The sequence below is a fragment of the Salmo salar genome, chromosome ssa09 (genome assembly GCF_905237065.1).
Source record: "Salmo salar chromosome ssa09, Ssal_v3.1, whole genome shotgun sequence".
Classification (NCBI taxonomy): Eukaryota; Metazoa; Chordata; class Actinopteri; order Salmoniformes; family Salmonidae; genus Salmo; species Salmo salar.
Window position 1 is genome coordinate 152473406 of NC_059450.1, and position 21379 is coordinate 152494784.

A 21379-nucleotide genomic window follows, 5' to 3' on the forward strand; every position below is an offset into this window, starting at 1 on the left:
GAGGGGAGCGGCTGAGGAGGAAGGAGATAGGTGGAGGAGGAAGGGGAGAGTTGTGGGAGGAAGGGGAGAGGTGGAGGAGGAAGGGGAGTGGTGTGGGAGTAAGGGGAGAGGAGGAGGAGGAGGAAAGGGAGAGGTGGAAGAGAATGTGGAGAGGTGGAAGAGGAAGGGGAGAGGTGGAGGAGGAAGGAGAGAAGTGTTGGAAGGAAGGGGAGAGGAGGAGGAGGAAGGAGAGAGGTGGAGAAGGAAGGAGAGAAGTGTTGGAAGGAAGGGGAGAGGAGGAGAAAGGGAGAGGTGTGGGAGGAAGGGGAGAGGAGGAGGAGGAAGGAGAGAGGTGGAGGAGGCAGGAGAGATGTGGAGGAGAAATGGGAGAGGTGTAGGAGGACGGGAGTGGAGGAGGAAAAGGAGAGGTGTGGGAGGAAGGGGAGAGGTGCAGGAGGAAGGGGAGAGGTGGGGGAGAGGAGGAGGAGGAAGGAGAGAGGTGAATGTGGAAGGAGAGAGGTGTAGGAGGATGGAGAGAAGTGTGGGAAGAAGGGGAGTGGAGGAGGAAGGGTAGAGGTGGGGGAGGAAGGGGAGGAGGAGGGAGGGGAGAGGTTGAGGAGGAAGGGGAGAGTTGGAGAGTTGTGGGAGGAAGGGGAGAGTTGTAGGAGGAAGGGGAGAGGTGGAGGAGGAAGGGGAGAGGTGTGGGAGGAAGGGGAGAGGTGTGGGAGGAAGGGGAGAGGTGGAGGAGGAAGTGGAGAGGGACAGGTGTAGGAGGAAGGGGAGAGGTGGAGGAGGAAGGGGAGAGGTGTAGGAGGAAGGGGAGAGGTGGAGGAGGAAGGGGAGAGGTGTGGGAGGAAGGGGAGAGGTGGAGGGGGAAGGGGAAGTAAAGACATGATAGAGAGAAAGGGTGGAGATTGAGTTATAATTGAAATTGATAGGGAGACCCCGCATCCCCCCTCCTTCCTTATCCACTCCACCCCCCCACCACCTTATCCTCCCCTCCTTGTCTCCAACCTCCTTATAAATTCAATTGAATTCAGGGTCTTTATTGGCATGGGAAACATATGTTTACATTGCTAAGGCAAGAGAAATACATAATAAACAATAAAAAATGTACATTAAACATTACATTCACAAAAGTTAAAAAGAATAAAGACATTTCAGATGTTATATTATGTCTATATACAGTGTTGAAACGATGTGCAAATAATTAATTAAAGTACAAAAGGGAAAATAAATAAGCATAAATATGGGTTGTATTTACAATGGTGTTTGTTCTTCACTGGTTGCCCTTTTCTTGTGGCAACAGGTCACAAATATTACTGCTTGGATGGCACGCTATGGTATTTCACCCAATAGATATGGGAGTTTATCAAAATTGGATTTGTTTTCGAATTCTTTGTGGGTCTGTGTGATCTGAGGGAAATATGTGTCTCTAATATGGTCAAACATTTGTTAGGAGGTTAGGAAGTACAGCTCAGTTTCCACCTCATTTTGTGGGCAGTGTGCACATAGCCTGTCTTCTCTTGAGAGCCAGGTCTGCCTACGACGGTCTTTCTCAATAGCAAGGCTATGCTCACTGAGTCTGTACATAGTCAAAGCTTTCCTTAAGTTTGGGTCAGTCACAGTGGTCAGGTATTCTGCCACTGTGTACCCTCTGTTTAGGGCCAAATAGCATTCTAGTTTGCTCTGTTTTTTGGTTAATTCTTTCCAATGTGTCAATTAATTATCTTTTTGTTTTCTTATGATTTGGTTGGGTCTAATTGTGTTGTTGTCCTGGGGCTCTGTGGGGTCTGTTTGTGTTTGTGAACAGAGCCACAGGACCAGCTTGCTTAGGGGACTCTTCTCCAGCTTCATCTCTCTGTAGGTGATGGCTTTGTTATGGAAGGTTTGGGAATCGCTTCCTTATTCCTCTCCACCCCTCCCTCCTCCTCATCCTCCTCCCACCTCCTCCTCCTACCTCCTCCTCCTCCCACCACCTCCTCCCACCCTCTCCTCCCTTCTCCTCCTCCTCCCTCCACCTCCTCCCATCTCTTCCCTCCTCCTCCCTTCTCCTCCTCCCACCTCCTCCTCCCTCCTCCTCCTCCCACTTCCTCCTCCCACCTACTCCTCCCTCCTCCTCCTCCTCCCACCTACTACTCCTCCTCCCACTTCCACCTCCCACCTCCTCCTCCCTCCTCCTCCTCCTCCCACCTACTCCTCCCTCCTCCTCCTTCTCCCACCTACTACTCCTCCTCCCACTTCCGCCTCCCACCTACTCCTCCCTCTCCCTCCTCCCACCTCCTCCTCCTCCTCTCGCCTCCTCCTCCCTCCTCCTCCTCCCACCTACGCCTCCCACCTCCTCCCTCCTCCTCCTCCTCCCACCTCCTCCTCCTCCTCCTCTCGCCTCCTTCTCCCTCCTCCTCCTCCCACCTACGCCTCCCACCTCCTCCTCCTTCCTCCTCCTCCTCCCACCTCCTCTCACCCCCTCCTCCCTCCTCCTCCTCCCACTTCCGCCTCCCACCTACTCCTCCCTCCTCCTCCTCCCACCTCCTCCTCCTCTCCCCTCCTCCTCCCTCCCTCTCCTCCCACCTCACGCCTCCCACCTACGCCTCCCACCTCCTCCTCCCTCCTCCTCCCTCCTCCTCCCACCTACTCCTCCCTCCTCCTCCCACCTACTCCTCCCTCCTCCTCCTTCTCCCACCTACTACTCCTCCTCCCACTTCCGCCTCCCACCTACTCCTCCCTCCTCCTCCCACCTCCTCCTCCTCCTCTCGCCTCCTCCTCCCTCCTCCTCCTCCCACCTACGCCTCCCACCTCCTCCTCCTCCCTCCTCCTCCTCCCACCTACGCCTCACACCTCCTCCTCCCTCCTCCTACTCCTCCCACCTCCTCTCACCCCCTCCTCCCTCCTCCTCCTCCCTCCTCCTCCTCCCACCTCCTCCTCCCGCCTCTCATGATCAAAGGATGCTTCTCCCAGTTAAAGCTCTCCTCCTTTTCCTAAAACCCCCCCCCCAAAAAACAACCCACAATTCCGGCAGCAAATTCTGTGACTCAGTGTGCATTAAAGTATTACATTCCATCATTAAAAGTTCAGCTCGTTAAGGCTCATCAAAGCCCCTTGGCTGTCAGGGTTTTCTCCTCCTCTTTTTCTGTAATGGGTGGTGTGTCTCTTATATTATGATAGTTCCTTTAAGTATCTCAGCTTTAACTATTGCAGTGCTGCTGTAAGTCAGCTGAATATCTTGTTCCTCTAAAATCTTTATGTGTTCTATTCAGTTCAATTGGATTGGATTCATCTATCGCCAAGGAGGGCCAATGTCTCTGAGTATTTCATGGGTAACAGAGAGAAATAATTGTTATGATGATATAAGTAAGATAACGCTGAGTACAGCTTTTCTACCGTGTCTGTCTGTCTGTCTGTCTGTCTGTCTGTCTGTCTGTCTGTCTGTCTGTCTGTCTGTCTGTCTGTCTGTCTGTCTGTCTGTCTGTCTGTCTGTCTGTCTGTCTGTCTGTCTGTGTCCAGGTTTCACCAGTTTCATGCGCAGCCCCACGTGTGATGTGTTTAACCCTGAACACCATGAGGTGAACCAGGACATGGATCAGCCTCTGAGTAGCTACTACATCTCCTCGTCTCATAACACCTACCTGACGGGAGACCAGCTGCTGTCTCATTCCAAGACAGACATGTACGCCTGGGTACTACAGGCTGGCTGCCGCTGTGTGGAGGGTGAGGCAGTACACACACACACACACACACACACACACACACACACACACACACACACACACACACACACACACACACACACACACACACACACACACACACACACACACACACACACACACACACACACACACACACACACACACACACACACACACACACAAAGCAAAGCATGCATGCATTCACACGAACACACACACACACACACACACTAAGCAAAGCATGCATGCATTCACACGAACACACACACACACACACACACAAACTCCTTACTCACGATTCCTCTCTCATATCCCTCATTCTCTCTCTCTTTGTCTCCCTCTCCTTCTCCCTCTCTCTCGCCCTCTCTCCCTGTCTCTGTCTATCAATGACACTTTATATAATGTAATGTAATGTATATAATATAATGTTTACATATCCTACATTACTCATCTCATATATACAGTGCCTTGCGAAAGTATTCGGCCCCCTTGAACTTTTTGACCTTTTGCCACATTTCAGGCTTCAAACATAAAGATATAAAACTGTCATTTTTTGTGAAGAATCAACAACAAGTGGGACACAATCATGAAGTGGAACGAAATTTATTGGATATTTCAAACTTTTTTAACAAATAAAAAACTGAAAAATTGGGCGTGCAAAATTATTCAGCCCCCTTAAGTTAATACTTTGTAGCGCCACCTTTTGCTGCGATTACAGCTGTAAGTCGCTTGGGGTATGGCTCTATCAGTTTTGCACATCGAGAGACTGAAATTTTTGCCCATTCCTCCTTGCAAAACAGCTCGAGCTCAGTGAGGTTGGATGGAGAGCGTTTGTGAACAGCAGTTTTCAGTTCTTTCCACAGATTCTCGATTGGATTCAGGTCTGGACTTTGACTTGGCCATTCTAACACCTGGATATGTTTATTTGTGAACCATTCCATTGTAGATTTTGCTTTATGTTTTGGATCATTGTCTTGTTGGAAGACAAATCTCCGTCCCAGTCTCAGGTCTTTTGCAGACTCCATCAGGTTTTCTTCCAGAATGGTCCTGTATTTGGCTCCATCCATCTTCCCATCAATTTTAACCATCTTCCCTGCCCCTGCTGAAGAAAAGCAGGCCCAAACCATGATGCTGCCACCACCATGTTTGACAGTGGGGATGGTGTGTTCAGGGTGATGAGCTGTGTTGCTTTTACGCCAAACATAACGTTTTGCATTGTTGCCAAAAAGTATGATTTTGGTTTCATCTGACCAGAGCACCTTCTTCCACATGTTTCCCAGGTGGCTAGTGGCAAACTTTAAACGACACTTTTTATGGATATCTTTAAGAAATGGCTTTCTTCTTGCCACTCTTCCATAAAGGCCAGATTTGTGCAGTATACGACTGATTGTTGTCCTATGGACAGAGTCTCCCACCTCAGCTGTAGATCTCTGCAGTTCATCCAGAGTGATCATGGGCCTCTTGGCTGCATCTCTGATCAGTGTTCTCCTTGTATGAGCTGAAAGTTTAGAGGGACGGCCGGGTCTTTGTAGATTTGCAGTGGTCTGATACTCCTTCCATTTCAATATTATCGCTTGCACAGTGCTCCTTGGGATGTTTAAAGCTTGGGAAATCTTTTTGTATCCAAATCCGGCTTTAAACTTCTCCACAACAGTATCTCGGACCTGCCTGGTGTGTTCCTTGTTCTTCATGATGCTCTCTGCGCTTTAAACGGACCTCTGAGACTATCATAGAGCAGGTGCATTTATACGGAGACTTGATTACACACAGGTGGATTCTATTTATCATCATTAGTCATTTAGGTCAACATTGGATCATTCAGAGATCCTCACTGAACTTCTGGAGAGAGTTTGCTGCACTGAAAGTAAAGGGGTTTGTGTCCCACTTGTGTCCCACTTGTTGTTGATTCTTCACAAAAAATTACAGTTTTATATTTTTATGTTTGAAGCCTGAAATGTGGCAAAAGGTCGAAAAGTTCAAGGGGGCGGAATACTTTCGCAAGGCACTGTATATACTATACTCTATACCATCTACTGCACCTTGCCTATGCCGCAGGGCCATCGCTCATTCATATATTTATATATACATATTCTTATTCATTCCTTTACACTTGTGTGTATAAGGTAGTTGTTGTGAAATTGTTAGTTTACATGTTAGATATTACTGCACGTTCGGAACTAGAAGCACAAGCATTTCGCTACACTCGCATTAACATCTGCTAACCATGTGTATGTGACCAATAAAATGTGATTTGATTTATCTGTAGTGGACTGTTGGGATGGTCCTGATGGAGATCCCATGGTTCAGCATGGCTACACTCTGACCTCCAAGATCACCTTTAAGTCAGTCATAGAGACCATCGACAAATACGCCTTCATCAACAACAGGTAAATACACCACTATCCCTCAACTCTCACTGTGTGTGTGTGTGTGTGTGTGTGTGTGTGTGTGTGTGTGTGTGTGTGTGTGTGTGTGTGTGTGTGTGTGTGTGTGTGTGTGTGTGTGTGTGTGTGTGTGTGTGTGTGTGTGTGTGTGTGTGTGTGTGTGTGTGTGTGTGTGTGTGTGTGTGTGTGTGTGTGTGTGTGTGTGTGTGTGTGTGTGTGTGTGTGTGTGTGTGTGTGTGTGTGTGTGTGTGGCTCAGTTGGTAGAGCATGGTGTTTGCAACGCCAGGGTTGTGGGTTCGATTCCCGCGGGGGACCAGTACGGGGAAAAAATGTATGAAATGTATGCATTCACTACTGTAAGTCGCTCTGGATAAGAGCGTCTGCTAAATGACTAAAATGTAAAAATGTGTGTTTGAAGATGTCACTGAGACCCTCATCCTTCCCTCCACCTCAACTAATGGAGATGTTACTCTACAACACACACACATGATCCTGTGTATTATCCAGCACCTTTTGTTTGTATATTCCAGCCAGCAGTCTGGGACGCTCTTCAGAGTGCGTGTTCAAACAGGAAGATTCTCCATTGTGAAGAGATGTTGTCCCCCAGAGTTCATCTGTCCCCTTCTCTCTGATATGTAACCAATTAGAGTTAAAGTAGCTCTTCTCTAACTGCTGATTTAGAGAACATTTCCTTTTAAACATTATGTAACAGCACTTTCAAAAAAGATAACTTAGAAAAGGATTTGAATTGTTTTTAAATGAAAAGCAGCAGGATGTGTGGTCATTAGAGACACTGAGATACCTGGTATTATCCTCCATTACTAAACCATCTGCACTGAGGCACAGTCTCTCTCTATCTCTCTCTCTCTCTCTCTGTTTCTGTCTCTCTCTGTCCCTCTCTCTCTTTCTCTCTCTGTCCCTCTCTTTCTCTCTCTGTCTGTGTCTCTCTCTATCTCTGTCTGTGTCTCTCTCTATCTCTGTCTGTGTCTCTCTCTATGTATGTCTCTGTCTCTCTCTGTCCCTCTCTCTATCTGTCTGTGTCTCTGTCTCTCTGTCTTTGTCTCTCTGTCTGTCTGTCTCTCTCTGTCTGTCTGCCTGCCTGACTCTCTCTCTCTCTCTCTGTCTTTGTCTGTCCCTCTGTCTGTCTGTCTCTCTGTCTGTCTCTCTGTGTCTCTCTCTGTCTGTCTGTCTGTCTCTCTCGCTCTCTCGCTCTCTCACTTTCAATTAAATTAAATTCAAAGGGCTTTATTGGCATGTAAACATATTGTTTCATTGTTTCAGTAACAGTCAACATTGCCAAAGCAAATGGAATAGACAATAAACAAAAGGGAAGTAAACAAGGGAAATAAACTCTCTCTCTCTCTCTCTCTCTCTCTCTCTCTCTTCTCTCTGTCTCTATCTCTCTGTCTGTCTCTGTCTCTCTCTCTCCCTCTCTCTTCTCTCTCTCTTCTCTCTGTCTCTATCTGTCTGTCTGTCTCTGTCTCCCTCTCTCTCTCCCGTCTATCTATCTGTCTCTAAATCTCTGTCTCTGTCTGTCTCTATCTCTTTTTCTGTCTCAGTCTTTGTCATTGTCTCTGTCTCCTACTCCTGTCTGTCTGTCTGTCTGTCTCTGTCTGTCTCTATCTCTTTTTTCTGTCTGTTGTCCACAGATGACGCTCAAGTCACAATGGCAGCCGGCATTTGCAAACATTGTTTCTCTCACACTCACATAACAGTATATATGCACATGGAGGAACACACTCATCCAACCGTTTTGCTCAGGAAGGTAATGACTGTTAGAGTCACTGAGAACCTTTCAGTAGCTCCAGTACAGTCTTAGAAAAAACGAGTTCCAAAAGTTTTTTTGGGCTGTCCCCATAGGAGAACCACTTGAGGAACCCTTTTTGGTTCCACCTGTTCCACAGAGGGGACTGTCTCTGTCTCTCTCTCTCTCTGTCTCTCTCTGTCTCTTTCTGTCTCTCTGTCTTTGTCTGTCTCTGTCTCTGTTCTGACACTCTTTTATGAAATGATAGACAGTACCAAATTTCTATCCCTCACGCTTTCTCTCAGTTGTATTGTATATTTTAGTGTGATGAATGTGGCTCCTGGCCTGTGATGAGCGTTACCTCATTTACCATTACTATTCCACCCGGGAGAGAGATACACCACTATCCCTCAACTCTCACTGTGTGTGTGTGTGTGTGTGTGTGTGTGTGTGTGTGTGTGTGTGTGTGTGTGTGTGTGTGTGTGTGTGTGTGTGTGTGTGTGTGTGTGTGTGTGTGTGTGTGTGTGTGTGTGTGTGTGTGTGTGTGTGTGTGTCTGTGTCTGTGTCTGTGTCTGTGTCTGTGTGTGTGTGTAGTTGAGCACGTACCTGGCTCAGTGTGTGTGTGTGTGTGTGAGTGTGTTTCAGTAAAGAGACAGGGGAGGAGAGGTCAGTTCAGGACTCAGAGCGCTCAGGGAGAGCTGTCAGTCTGACAGGTTTGACATTTGAGCTGAGCTGCTGTCTGAACACAAGTCATTTCACCACCAAATGAACACACACACACGCGCACTGAAAAAATGTTGATTCATTTCTGTTGTGTTTCTTGGGCCTCTGTCAAGGCTATTCTGCCAGAGGTTGTGGGGGGGGGGGGGGTTTGAAAGGATTTATTTTCAGGGAGGCTAAAAATGCAATAATAGTTTTTTATTTTTATGTCAACAGTTCAGTCTAAGTCAATTTGTTGCATATAAAAGTGCAATATAGGGTTTTATTTGATTTAAAGGACTTTTACAGTCCTTGACTTTTATTGTGAAGAGCAACATGCACGGCTGCCAGACCCGTCCACATCCAGTATCATAGAACTCTGCTACTCATGGACATATCAAATCAAATCATATTGTATTAGTCACATGCTCCGAATACAACAGGTGTAGTAGACCTTACAGTGAAATGCTTACTTACAAGCCCCTAACCAATAATGCAGTTTAAAAAAATACGGAAAAGAATAAGAAATAAAAGTAACAAGTAATTAAAGAGCAGCAGTAAAATAACAATAGCGAGACTATATACAGGGGGGTACCGGTACAGAGTCAATGTGCAGGGGCACCGGTTAGTTGAGGTGATATGTACATGTAGGTAGAGTTATTAAAGTGACTATGCATAGATGATAACAACAGAGAGTAGCAGCGGTGTAAAAGAGGGGGGGGGGGTGCAAATAGTCTGGGTAGCCATTTGATTAGATGTTCACAAGTCTTATGGCTTGGAGGTAGAAGCTGTTTAGAAGCCTCTTGAACCTAGACTTGGCACTACGGTACCGCTTGCCGTGCGGTAGCAGAGAGAACAGTCAATGACTAGGGTGGCTGGAGTCTTTGACAATTTTTAGGGCCTTCCTCTGACACCGCCTGGTATAGTGGTCCTGGATGGCAGGAAGCTTTGCCCCGGTGATGTACTGGGCCGTTCGCACTACCCTCTGTAGTGCCTTGCGGTCGGAGGCCGGGCAGTTGCCATACCAAGCAGTGACGCAACCAGTCAGGATGCTCTCGATGGGGCAGCTGTCGAACCTTTTGAGGATCTGAGGACCCATGCCAAATATTTTGTCGTGCCCTCTTCACGACTGTCATGGTCTGCTTGGACCATGTTAGTTTGTTGGTGATGTGGACACCAAGGAACTTGACTTTCTCAACCTGCTCCACTGCAGCCCCATCGATGAGAATGGGGGCGTGCTCGGTCCTCTTTTTCCTGTAGTCCACAATCATCTCCTTTGTCTTGATTACGTTGAGGAAGGGGTTGTTGTCCTGGTACCACACGGCCAGGTCTCTGACCTCCTCCCTATAGGCTGTCTCGTCGTTGTCGGTAATCAGGCCTACCACTGTTGTGTCATCGGCAAACTAAATGATGGTGTTGGAGTCATGCCTGGCTGTGCAGTCATGAGTGAACAGGGAGGACAGGAGGGGACTGAGCACGCACCCCTGAGGGGCCCCTGTGTTGAGAATCAGCATGGCGGATGTGTTGTTACCTACCCTTACCACCTGGGGGCTGCCCGTCAGGATGTCCAGGATCCAGTTGCAGAGGGAGGTGTTTAGTCCCAGGGTCCTTAGCTTATCGATGAGCTTTGAGGGCACTTTGGTGTTGAACGCTGAGCTGCAGTCAATGAATAGCATTCTCACATAGGTGTTCCTTTTGTCGAAGGTGAGAAAGGGCAGTGTGGAGTGCAATAGAGATTGTATCATCTTTGGATCTGTTGGGGCGGTATGCAAATTGGAGTGGGTCTAGGGTTTCTGGGATAATGGTATTGATGTGAGCCATGACCAGCCTTTCAAAGCACTTCATGGCTACAGACGTGAGTGCTACGGGTTGGTAGTCATTTAGGCAGGTTACTTTAGTGTTCTTGGGCACAGGCACTATGGTGGTCTGCTTAAAACATGTTGGTATTGCAGACTCGGGACAGGGAGAGGTTGAAAATGTCAGTGAAGACACTTACCGGTTAGTCAGCGCATGCTCGCAGTACATGTCCTGGTAATCCATCTCGCCCTGAGGCCTGTGAATGTTGACCTGTTTAACCTCTCTTGGGTAGGGGGAAGTATTTTGACGTCCGAATGAAAAGCGTGCCCAAAGTAAACTGCCTATTACTCAGGCCCAGAAGCTAGGATATGCATATAATCGGTAGATTTGGGTAGACAACACTCTAAAGTTTCTAAAACTGTTAAAATTATGTCTGTGAGTATAGCAGAAATGATATGGCAGGCGAAACCCCGAGGACAAACCATACCCAAAAATTCAGCCTACCACTATTTTCAATGGCCATCACTTTTATTATAAGGCCAAGACCTCCCAGATTGCAGTTCCTAGGGCTTCCACTAGATGTCAACAGTCTTTAGAAAGAGTTTCAGGCTGTTTTTTGGAAAAATGAGCCAGAAATTGTAGTTTTTCTAGGTGGCTTCCATTTTGGCTGTAGTGTTTCCAAGCGCGTGGAAGAGAGCACGTTCTTTGATATTTTTAGGGTACCTAAGGTTTGATTATAAACGATGTTTGACTTGTTTGGAAAAGTTTATTAGTAACGTTTGGGATTCATTTTGTATGCATTTTGATGGAGGGAAACTGGGTGGATTATTGACTGAAGCGCGCCAGCTAAACTGAGTTTTTATGGATATAAAGAAGGACATTATCGAACAAAAGGACCATTTGTGATGTAACAGGGACCTTTTCGAGTGCCAACAGAAGAAGATCATCAAAGGAAAGGCATTTTTTATATCGCTATTTCTGACTTTCGTGTTGCACCTGCCTGGTTGAAATATGTTTTTCATATGTTTGTATGCGGGGTGGTGTCCTCAGATAATCGCATGGTTTGCTGTCGCCATAAAGCCTTTTGGAAATCTGAAACAGTGGCTGGATTAACAAGAAGTTAAGCTTTATTTTGATGTATTACACTTGTGATTTTATGAAAGTTGTAACGATCGTCGTGCAGGAAGGAAGAAGTGGACCAAGGCGCAGCTGGGAGCGAACTCATGTTATTTATTACAGACTGAAATAACACGGTCAAAACAGAGAATAAACGTATCGCTACTGCTACAACAAAAAGGAGACAACAACCCACAAACATCGTGGGGGGAAAAGGAACTTAAATATGATTCCCCAATCAGAGGCAACTAGTGACAGCTGTCTCTGATTGGGAATCGACAGAACCCAACATAGAAATATGCCCCAAAGCAAGGCTATACCAAAAACATAGAAAATAAACTATAGAAATGCCACACCCTGACCAAAATAGAAGAGTTCACCTGGTCAGGGCGTGACAGTACCCCCCCCTCCAACGGTGCGTACTCCCGGCGCACCAACCTAAAGTCTATTAGGGGGGGGGGGGCCCGGGTGGGCGCCTCACCCTCGGTGGAGGCTCTGGCCCCGGGCGTGTTTCTCCCCCTGCCTCCACCCTAGCCCTACCCCTCTGGCCCGGACTGGACCACGGTGGAGCGGCATGCTCAGGCTCCGGAGCGGAGCCGCCGACCGGAACAGGACTGGTCACCGGTGGACCGGACACAGGCCGTGCCGGACTGTGGACACGCGCCGTGGGCCTGGTGTGGGGAACAGGGACGGGCCGGACAGGACCGGGGACACGCACCACCAACCTGGTGCGGGGAGCAGGGACGGGCCGGACTGGACTGGGGCCACACACCACTGGCTTGGTGCGGGGAGCAGGGACGGGCCGGACTGGACTGTGGACACGCACCACTAACCTGGTGCGGGGAGCAGGGACGGGCCGGACAGGACTGGGGACACGCACCACTAACCTGGTGCGGGGAGCAGGGACGGGCCGGACTGGACTGGGGCCACACACCACTGGCTTGGTGCGGGGAGCAGGGACGGGCCGGACTGGACTGGGGACGCGCACCACTAACCTTGTGCGGGGAGCAGGGATGGGCCGGACAGGACTGGGGACACGCACCACTGGCTTGGTGCGGGGAGCAGGGATGGGCCGGACAGGACTGGGGACACGCACCACTGGCTTGGTGCGGGGAGCAGGGATGGGCCGGACAGGACTGGGGACACGCACCACTAACCTGGTGCGGGGAGCAGGGACGGGCCGGACAGGACTGGGGACACGCACCACTAACCTGGTGCGGGGAGCAGGGACTGGCCGGACTGGACTGGGGCCACACACCACTGGCTTGGTGCGGGGAGCAGGGACGGGCCGGACTGGACTGGGGACACGCACCACTAACCTGGTGCGGGGAGCAGGGACGGGCCGGACTGGACTGTGACCGCACACCGGCGACACAGTGCGCATAAGCGGCGCCGGATATCCTGGACCGAGGAGGCGCACTGGAGGTCTGGAGTGCACAGCTGACATCACCCGTTCTGGCTCAACACCCACCTTAGCCTGGCAAGTGTGGAGCGCTGGCACAGAACGCACTGGGCTGTGCAGCCGTACCGGAGACACAGTGCGCGTCCTCGGCGCAGGATACATCGGACCGAGAAGGGGCACCGGAGGCCAGGAGCGCTGAGCCGGCACAACACGTCCTCGCTGAACACTCCCCCTAGCCCGGCAAATGTGGGGCGCTGGCACAGAGCGCACTGGGCTGTGCAGGCGCACTGGCGATACCGTGCGCACCTCTGCCACCCAAGGCTCTTCCTCCACGCTGTCCCTACGCAGGTCCTCCAGGACCTGCCACATCTCTGCCTCCTTCGCCGTTATCCCCCACGAGAGCAGTGGTCTGGGCTCTTCCTCTGCCCTTCCGGACCACCCCATTAGCCCCCCCAAAAATGTTTCTTGGGGGTGTCTTCCGGGCCTCCTCGACCGCCGCCTGCGACTCCTTCCACCGGCTGGCATCACCTCCTCGACCTGGGAATCCTTCCGCCAGGGTCCTTTCCCCGACATGATCTCCTCCCAGGTCCAGAACTCCTTTCCCTCGCGAGCCCATCTCTCGCGCTCCTTTTCCTCCCGCTGCTTGGTCCTGGTTTGGTGGGTTGTTCTGTAACGATCGTCGTGCAGGAAGGAAGAAGTCGACCAAGGCGCAGCTGGGAGCGAACTCATGTTATTTATTACAGACTGAAATAACACGGTCAAAACAGAGAATAAACGTATCGCTACTGCTACAACAAAAAGGAGACAACAACCCACAAACATCGTGGGGGGAAAAGGAACTTAAATATGATTCCCCAATCAGAGGCAACTAGTGACAGCTGTCTCTGATTGGGAATCGACAGAACCCAACATAGAAATACGCCCCAAAGCAAGGCTATACCAAAAACATAGAAAATAAACTATAGAAATGCCACACCCTGACCAAAATAGAAGAGTTCACCTGGTCAGGGCGTGACAAAAGTTAAATATTTATAATACTGTAGTTTGAATTTCGCGCTCTGCAATATCACCGGATGTTGGGCAGGTGGGACGGTAGCAAGAAGTTAAAGTTCTTACTCACATTGGCTGCGTAGATCATGATCACACAGTCTTCATGCATGTTGGTGCTCTCAGCTGGTGCTCTCATGCATGTTTCAGTGTTATTTGCCTCGAAGCGAGCATAGAAGTAGTTTAGCTCATCTGGTGGGCTCATGTCACTGGGCAGCTCTCGGCTGTGCTTCCCTTTGTAGTCTGTAATGGTTTGCAAGCCCTGCCACGCCCGACGAGCGTCATAACCGGTGTAGTACGATTCTATCTTAGTCCTGTATTGACGCCTTGCCTGTTGGATGGTTTGTCGGAGGGCATAGCGGGATTTCTTATAAGCTTCTGGAGTCCTGCTCCTTGAAAGCGGCAGCTCTAGCCTTTAGCTCAGTGCGGATGTTGCCTGTAATCCATGGCTTCTGGTTGGGGTATGTACGTACGGTCATTGTGGGGACCACGTCATCGATGCACTTATTCAGAAAGCCAATGTCTGATGTGGTGTACTCCTCAATGCCATCGGAGGAATCCCGGAACATATTCCAGTCTGTGCTAGCAAAACAGTCCCGTAGCTTAGCATCTGCTTCATCTGACCACTTTTTTATTGATCTAGTCATTGGTGCTTCCTGCTTTAATTATTACTTGGAATCAGGAGGATAGAATTATGGTCAGATTTGCCAAATGGAGGGCGAGGGAGAGCTTTGTTTGCGTCTCTGTGTGTGGAGTAAAGATTGTCCAGAGTTTTTTTCCCTCTGGTTGCAAATTTAACATGCTGATAGAAATTTGGTAAAATGGATTTAAGTTTCCCTACATTAAAGACCCCGGCTACTAGGAAGGCCACCTCTGGGTGAGCATTGTCTTGTTTGCTTATGCAGCTCATTCAATGCTGTCTTAGTGCCAGCCTCAGTCTGTGGTGGTATGTAAAACAGCTACAAAAAATACAGATGAACACTCTCTTGGTAGATAGTTTGGTCTACAGCTTATCATGAGATACTCTACCTCCGGCGAGCAATAGCTCGAGACTTCCTTAGATATTGTACACCAGCTGTTATTTACAAAAATACATAGTCTGCCACTCCTTGTCTTACTAGATGCCGCTGTTCTATCCTGCCGGTACAGCATATAACCAGCCAGCTGTATGTTGATAGTTTCGTCTTTCAACCACGACTCCGTGAAGGATAAGATATTACCGTTTTGAATGTGCCGTTGGTAGTTTAATCTTCCGCGTAGGTCATCTATTTTATTCTCGAAAGATTGCACGTTTGCTAGCAGAATGGAAGGAAGTGAAGGTTTATTTGATCGCCTACGAATTCTCAGAAGGCAGTCCGCCCTCTGGCCCCTTTTTCTCCGCCTCCTCTTCACGCAAATGACGGGGATCTGGGCCTGTTCCCGGGGGAGCAGTATATCATCTGGCTCGTCTGGCTCGTCGGACTCGTTAAAGTAAAAAAAGGATTCTGACAGTTCGTGGTGAGTAATCGCAGTCCTGATGTCTAGAAGTTATTTTTGGTTATAAGAGACGGTAGCGGCAACATTATGTACAAAATAAGTTAAAAAATAAGTTACAAACGACGCAAAAAAAAAAAAAAAAACAATCGGTTGGGGACACGTAAAACGTCAGTCTTCTTCGGCGCCATTCTAGTAACGCCATGTCTCTCCCTTCCCCAGGTACCCAGTGATCCTGTCCATAGAGAACCACTGTAGCATCCAACAACAGAAGAAGATAGCCCAGTACCTCAGAAAGATCCTGGGAGACAAGCTGGACCTGGGAGAGGCTTTCCACAGAGACTCTAAACAGCTACCCAGCCCCCACTGTCTACAGGGGAAGATCCTCATCAAGGTACACATGGTCCATCCTCTTCTCCTTCTGTCATCCCTCTCACCTCAAAACACTCCTCTTCTTCCTCTGTCTGCCTCTCCTCACTATTTCCTGTTCCTCCAAACCCTGCCCCAATGTTCTGAAGGGAAAGATATAGGAATATATACTGGGAAAGATATAGGAAGATATACTGGAAAAGATATAGGGAGATATACTGGGAAAGATATAGGAAGATATACTGGGAAAGATTTAGGAAGATATACTGTGAAAGATATAGGGAGATATACTGGGAAAGATATAGGAAGATATACTGGGAAAGATATAGGAAGATATACTGGGAAAGATATAGAGAGATATACTGAGAAAGATATAGGAAGATATACTGTGAAAGATATAGAGAGATATACTGGGAAAGATATAGGAAGATATACTGGGAAAGATTTAGGAAGATATACTGGGAAAGATTTAGGAAGTTATACTGGGAAAGATATAGGAAGATATACTGGGAAAGATATAGAGAGGTATACTGGGAAAGATATAGAGAGATATACTGGGAAAGATATAGGAAGATATACTGGGAAAGATATAGGAAGATATACTGGGAAAGATATAGGAAGATATACTGGGAAAGATATAGGAAGATATACTGTGAAAGATATAGAGAGATATACTGGGAAAGATATAGGGAGATATACTGGGAAAGATATAGGAAGATATACTGGGAAAGATATAGGAAGATATACTAGGAAAGATATAGGAAGATATACTGGGAAAGATATAGGAAGTAATACTGGGAAAGATATAGGAAGATATACTGGGAAAGATATAGGAAGTAATACTGGGAAAGATATAGGAAGTAATACTGGGAAAGATATAGGAAGATATACTGGGAAAGATATAGGAAGATATACTAGGAAAGATATAGGGAGATATACTGGGAAAGATATAGGAAGATACAGTTGAAGTCGGAAGTTTACATACACTGGGTTGGAATCATTAAAAGTCGTATTTCAACCACTCCACAAATTTCTTGTTAACAAACTATAGTTTTGGCAAGTTGGTTAGGACATCTACTTTGTGCATGACACAAGTTATTTTTCCAACAGGTGGATGGATTATCTTGGCAACGAAGAAATGCTCACTAACAGGGATGTGAACTAATTTGTGCACAACATTTTAGAGAAATAAACTTTTTGTACATATGGAACATTTCCAGGATATTTTATTTCAGCTCATGAAACATGGGACCAACACTTTACATGTCCCATTTATATTTTAGTCCATTATACATAGTGTATTGCTGGCTCACACAGGGAACTGTTAGAAAGGCATGGAGCAGAAAGACAGAAGGATGGAGAGAGCGGGCGTGCGTGCGAGAGAGAGAGAGAGAGGAGAGAGAGTGGAGAGAGGTGAGAGAGTGGAGAGAGTAGAGAGAGAGAGAGGAGAGAGAGAGAGCGAGAGTAGGGAGAGGGGGGGAGAGAGAGAGAGGGGGTGGGGTGGGGGGAGAGAGAGAGGGGGAGAGAGGGGGGAGCCCATGGGGTCTTTAAAACCCAGGCATTCGTCTACAGTTATTGAGATTCAGCCAAAGCGCAGACAGTCAGAGAGGGAAGAAATATGTTGGCCGTTGTAAATAGTAAGCATGCGAAAATAGAGTGTTTTATAGTACAGTGAGGGAAAAAAGTATTTGATCCCCTGCTGATTTTGTACATTTGCCCACTGACAAAGAAATGATCAGTCTATAATTTTAATGGTAGGTTTATTTGAACAGTGAGAGACAGAATAACAACAAAAAAATCCAGAAAAACACATGTCAGAAATGTTATAAAATGATTTGCATTTTAATGAGGGAAATAAGTATTTGACCCCTCTGCAAAACATGACTTAGTACTTGGTGGCAAAACCCTTGTTGGCAATCACAGAGGTCAGACATTTCTTGTAGTTGGCCACCAGGTTTGCACACATCTCAGGAGGGATTTTGTCCCACTCCTCTTTGCAGATCTTCTCCAAGTCATTAAGGTTTCGAGGCTGACGTTTGGCAACTCGAACCTTCAGCTCCCTCCTCAGATTTTCTATGGGATTAAGGTCTGGAGACTGGCTAGGCCACTCCAGGACCTTAATGTGCTTCTTCTTGAGCCACTCCTTTGTTGCCTTGGCCGTGTGTTTTGGGTCATTGTCATGCTGGAATACCCATCCACGACCCATTTTCAATGCCCTGGCTGAGGGAAGGAGGTTCTCACCCAAGATTTGACGGTACATGGCCCCGTCCATCGTCCCTTTGATGCGGTGAAGTTGTCCTGTCCCCTTAGCAGAAAAACACCCCCAAAGCATAATGTTTCCACCTCCATGTTTGACGGTGGAGATGGTGTTCTTGGGGTCATAGGCAGCATTCCTCCTCCTCCAAACATGGCGAGTTGAGTTGATGCCAAAGAGCTCCATTTTGGTCTCATCTGACCACAACACTTTCACCCAGTTGTCCTCTGAATCATTCTGATGTTCATTGGCAAACTTCAGACGGGCATGTATATGTGCTTTCTTGAGCAGGGGGACCTTGCGGGCGCTGCAGGATTTCAGTCCTTCACGGCGTAGTGTATTACCAATTGTTTTCTTGGTGACTATGGTCCCAGCTGCCTTGAGATCATTGACAAGATCCACCCGTGTAGTTCTGGGCTGATTCCTCACCGTTCTCATGATCATTGCAACTCCACGAGGTGAGATCTTGCATGGAGCCCCAGGCCGAGGGAGATTGACAGTTATTTTGTGTTTCTTCCATTTGCGAGTAATCGCACCAACTGTTGTCACCTTCTCACCAAGCTGCTTGGCGATGGTCTTGTAGCCCATTCCAGCCTTGTGTAGGTCTACAATCTTGTCCCTGACATCCTTGGAGAGCTCTTTGGTCTTGGCCATGGTGGAGAGTTTGGAATCTGATTGATTGATTGCTTCTGTGGACAGGTATCTTTTATACAGGTAACAAACTGAGATTAGGAGCACTTCCTTTAAGAGTGTGTTCCTAATCTCAGCTCGTTACCTGTATAAAGGACACCTGGGAGCCAGAATGTCAAGGCTATCAGTGTAGCAGGAAGGGTCAGAGTCAAGGGCAGGAGACGGAGATCCAAAAACACAGATGTTTATTAACACCGTAAGGGAAAAATAGGCAGTCGTAATACTGGGTGCGCCTAAACACCCGACAGGAGCACAGCTCCAAAACAATAAAGCGAACGGGGCGCAGCCCGGCAATAATAAATAGACAGCTCCACCAAAACGCTGAACTAACAGGCAGCGTAAATACAAACATCCCTTCGTAAAGACACAAAACAATCCCGCACTAATACCTAAACAAAAAGGACAAACTAAATACCCCCACACTAATTACAAACAAGGAACAGGTGCAGACCTATACAGACAATACCAAACAACACAGAAACATAGATCGGTGGCAGCTAGTAGGCCGGCGACGACGACCGCCGAGCTCCGCCCGACCGGGGAGGGGCGCCACCTTCTGTGGATACTGTGACACAGAAATCTTTCTGATTGAGAGGGGGTCAAATACTTATTTCCCTCATTAAAATGCAAATCAATTTATAACATTTTTGACATGCGTTTTTCTGGATTTTTTTGTTGTTATTCTGTCTCTCAATGTTCAAATAAACCTACCATTAAAATTATAGACTGATCATTTCTTTGTCAGTGGGCAAACGTACAAAATCAGCAGGGGATCAAATACGTTTTTCCCTCACTGTATATGAAATTTCTAAAATGTTGTCCTCTTTGAATGCCAGGATCCCATGGTCATTTCGGCTTTTCATCTAGTAGAATTGATTGAACACTATTGAGGAAGAGAATTGTCTTTCCATACAAATGGTGGGAATCAATGGTGTAAATACTGGCTTCCCTTCCTGTTCACTTTCCTTCCTCTTCTCATCTCCTTTCCTTCCTCTCCTTATCGCCTTTCCTTCCTCTCATCATCTCCTTTGCTGCATCTCCTCGTTTCCTTTCTTTACTCTCCTCATCTCCTTTCCTTCCTCTCCTTGTTTCCTTTCCTTCCTCTCATCATCTCCTTTCTTTCCTCTCCTCATTTCCTTTCCTTCCTCTCCTCTCCTCATCTCCTTTCCTTTCTCTCTATTTTCAGTGTTACGTTTTGTTTGGTTTTGGCTGAGAACAGAACAGAGGGGGAGTGGGGAGAGGGATTGTCCCAAAAAAAATTAAATAAACAAGAAGAAGAAAAGGAGAAAGTAGGTCGCCACTGTATTAGTCATGCTGGGAGAAAGTAGTCCGCCACTGTATTAGTCATGCTGGGAGAAAGTAGTCCGCCACTGTATTAGTCATGCTGGGAGAAAGTAGTCCGCCACTGTATTAGTCATGCTGGGAGAAAGTAGTCCCCCACTGTATTAGTCATGCTGGGAGAAAGTAGTCCGCCACTGTATTAGTCATGCTGGGAGAAAGTAGTCCGCCACTGTATTAGTCATGCTGGGAGAAAGTAGTCCGCCACTGTATTAGTCATGCTGGGAGAAAGTAGTCCGCCACTGTATTAGTCATGCTGGGAGAAAGTAGTCCCCCACTGTATTAGTCATGCTGGGAGAAAGTAGTCCCCCACTGTATTAGTCATGCTGGGAGAAAGTAGTCCGCCACTGTATTAGTCATGCTGGGAGAAAGTAGTCCCCCACTGTATTAGTCATGCTGGGAGAAAGTAGTCCGCCACTGTATTAGTCATGCTGGGAGAAAGTAGTCCGCCACTGTATTAGTCATGCTGGGAGAAAGTAGTCCCCCACTGAATTAGTCATGCTGGGAGAAAGTAGTCCGCCACTGTATTAGTCATGCTGGGAGAAAGTAGTCCCCCACTGTATTAGTCATGCTGGGAGAAAGTAGTCCGCCACTGTATTAGTCATGCTGGGAGAAAGTAGTCCCCCACTGTATTAGTCATGCTGGGAGAAAGTAGTCCGCCACTGTATTAGTCATGCTGGGAGAAAGTAGTCCGCCACTGTATTAGTCATGCTGGGAGAAAGTAGTCCGCCACTGTATTAGTCATGCTGGGAGAAAGTAGTCCGCCACTGTATTAGTCATGCTGGGAGAAAGTAGTCCGCCACTGTATTAGTCATGCTGGGAGAAAGTAGTCCGCCACTGTATTAGTCATGCTGGGAGAAAGTAGTCCGCCACTGTATTAGTCATGCTGGGAGAAAGTAGTCCCCCACTGTATTAGTCATGCTGGGAGAAAGTAGTCCCCCACTGTATTAGTCATGCTGGGAGAAAGTAGTCCGCCACTGTATTAGTCATGCTGGGAGAAAGTAGTCCACCACTGTATTAGTCATGCTGGGAGAAAGTAGTCCCCCACTGTATTAGTCATGCTGGGAGAAAGTAGTCCCCCACTGTATTAGTCATGCTGGGAGAAAGTAGTCCCCCACTGTATTAGTCATGCTGGGAGAAAGTAGTCCGTCACTGTATTAGTCATGCTGGGAGAAAGTAATCCACCACTGTATTAGTCATGCTGGGAGAAAGTAGTCCGCCACTGTATTAGTCATGCTGGGAGAAAGTAGTATCCCCACTGTATTAGTCATGCTGGGAGAAAGTAGTCCACCACTGTATTAGTCATGCTGGGAGAAAGTAGTATCCCCACTGTATTAGTCATGCTGGGAGAAAGTAGTCCACCACTGTATTAGTCATGCTGGGAGAAAGTAGTATCCC

At 47.7% G+C, this 21379-nt stretch overlaps 1 protein-coding gene across 1 annotated transcript in view; it reads left to right on the forward strand.

The window, feature by feature from the left end:
* plch1 (phospholipase C, eta 1) overlaps nucleotides 1-21379 on the forward strand; it is a 154776-nt gene that overhangs the window by 92727 nt on the left and 40670 nt on the right. The window contains 3 exon segments of the mRNA XM_045724833.1: nucleotides 3484-3687; nucleotides 5935-6055; nucleotides 15553-15724. Of these exon segments, the coding sequence (XP_045580789.1) occupies nucleotides 3484-3687; nucleotides 5935-6055; nucleotides 15553-15724 (497 nt within the window).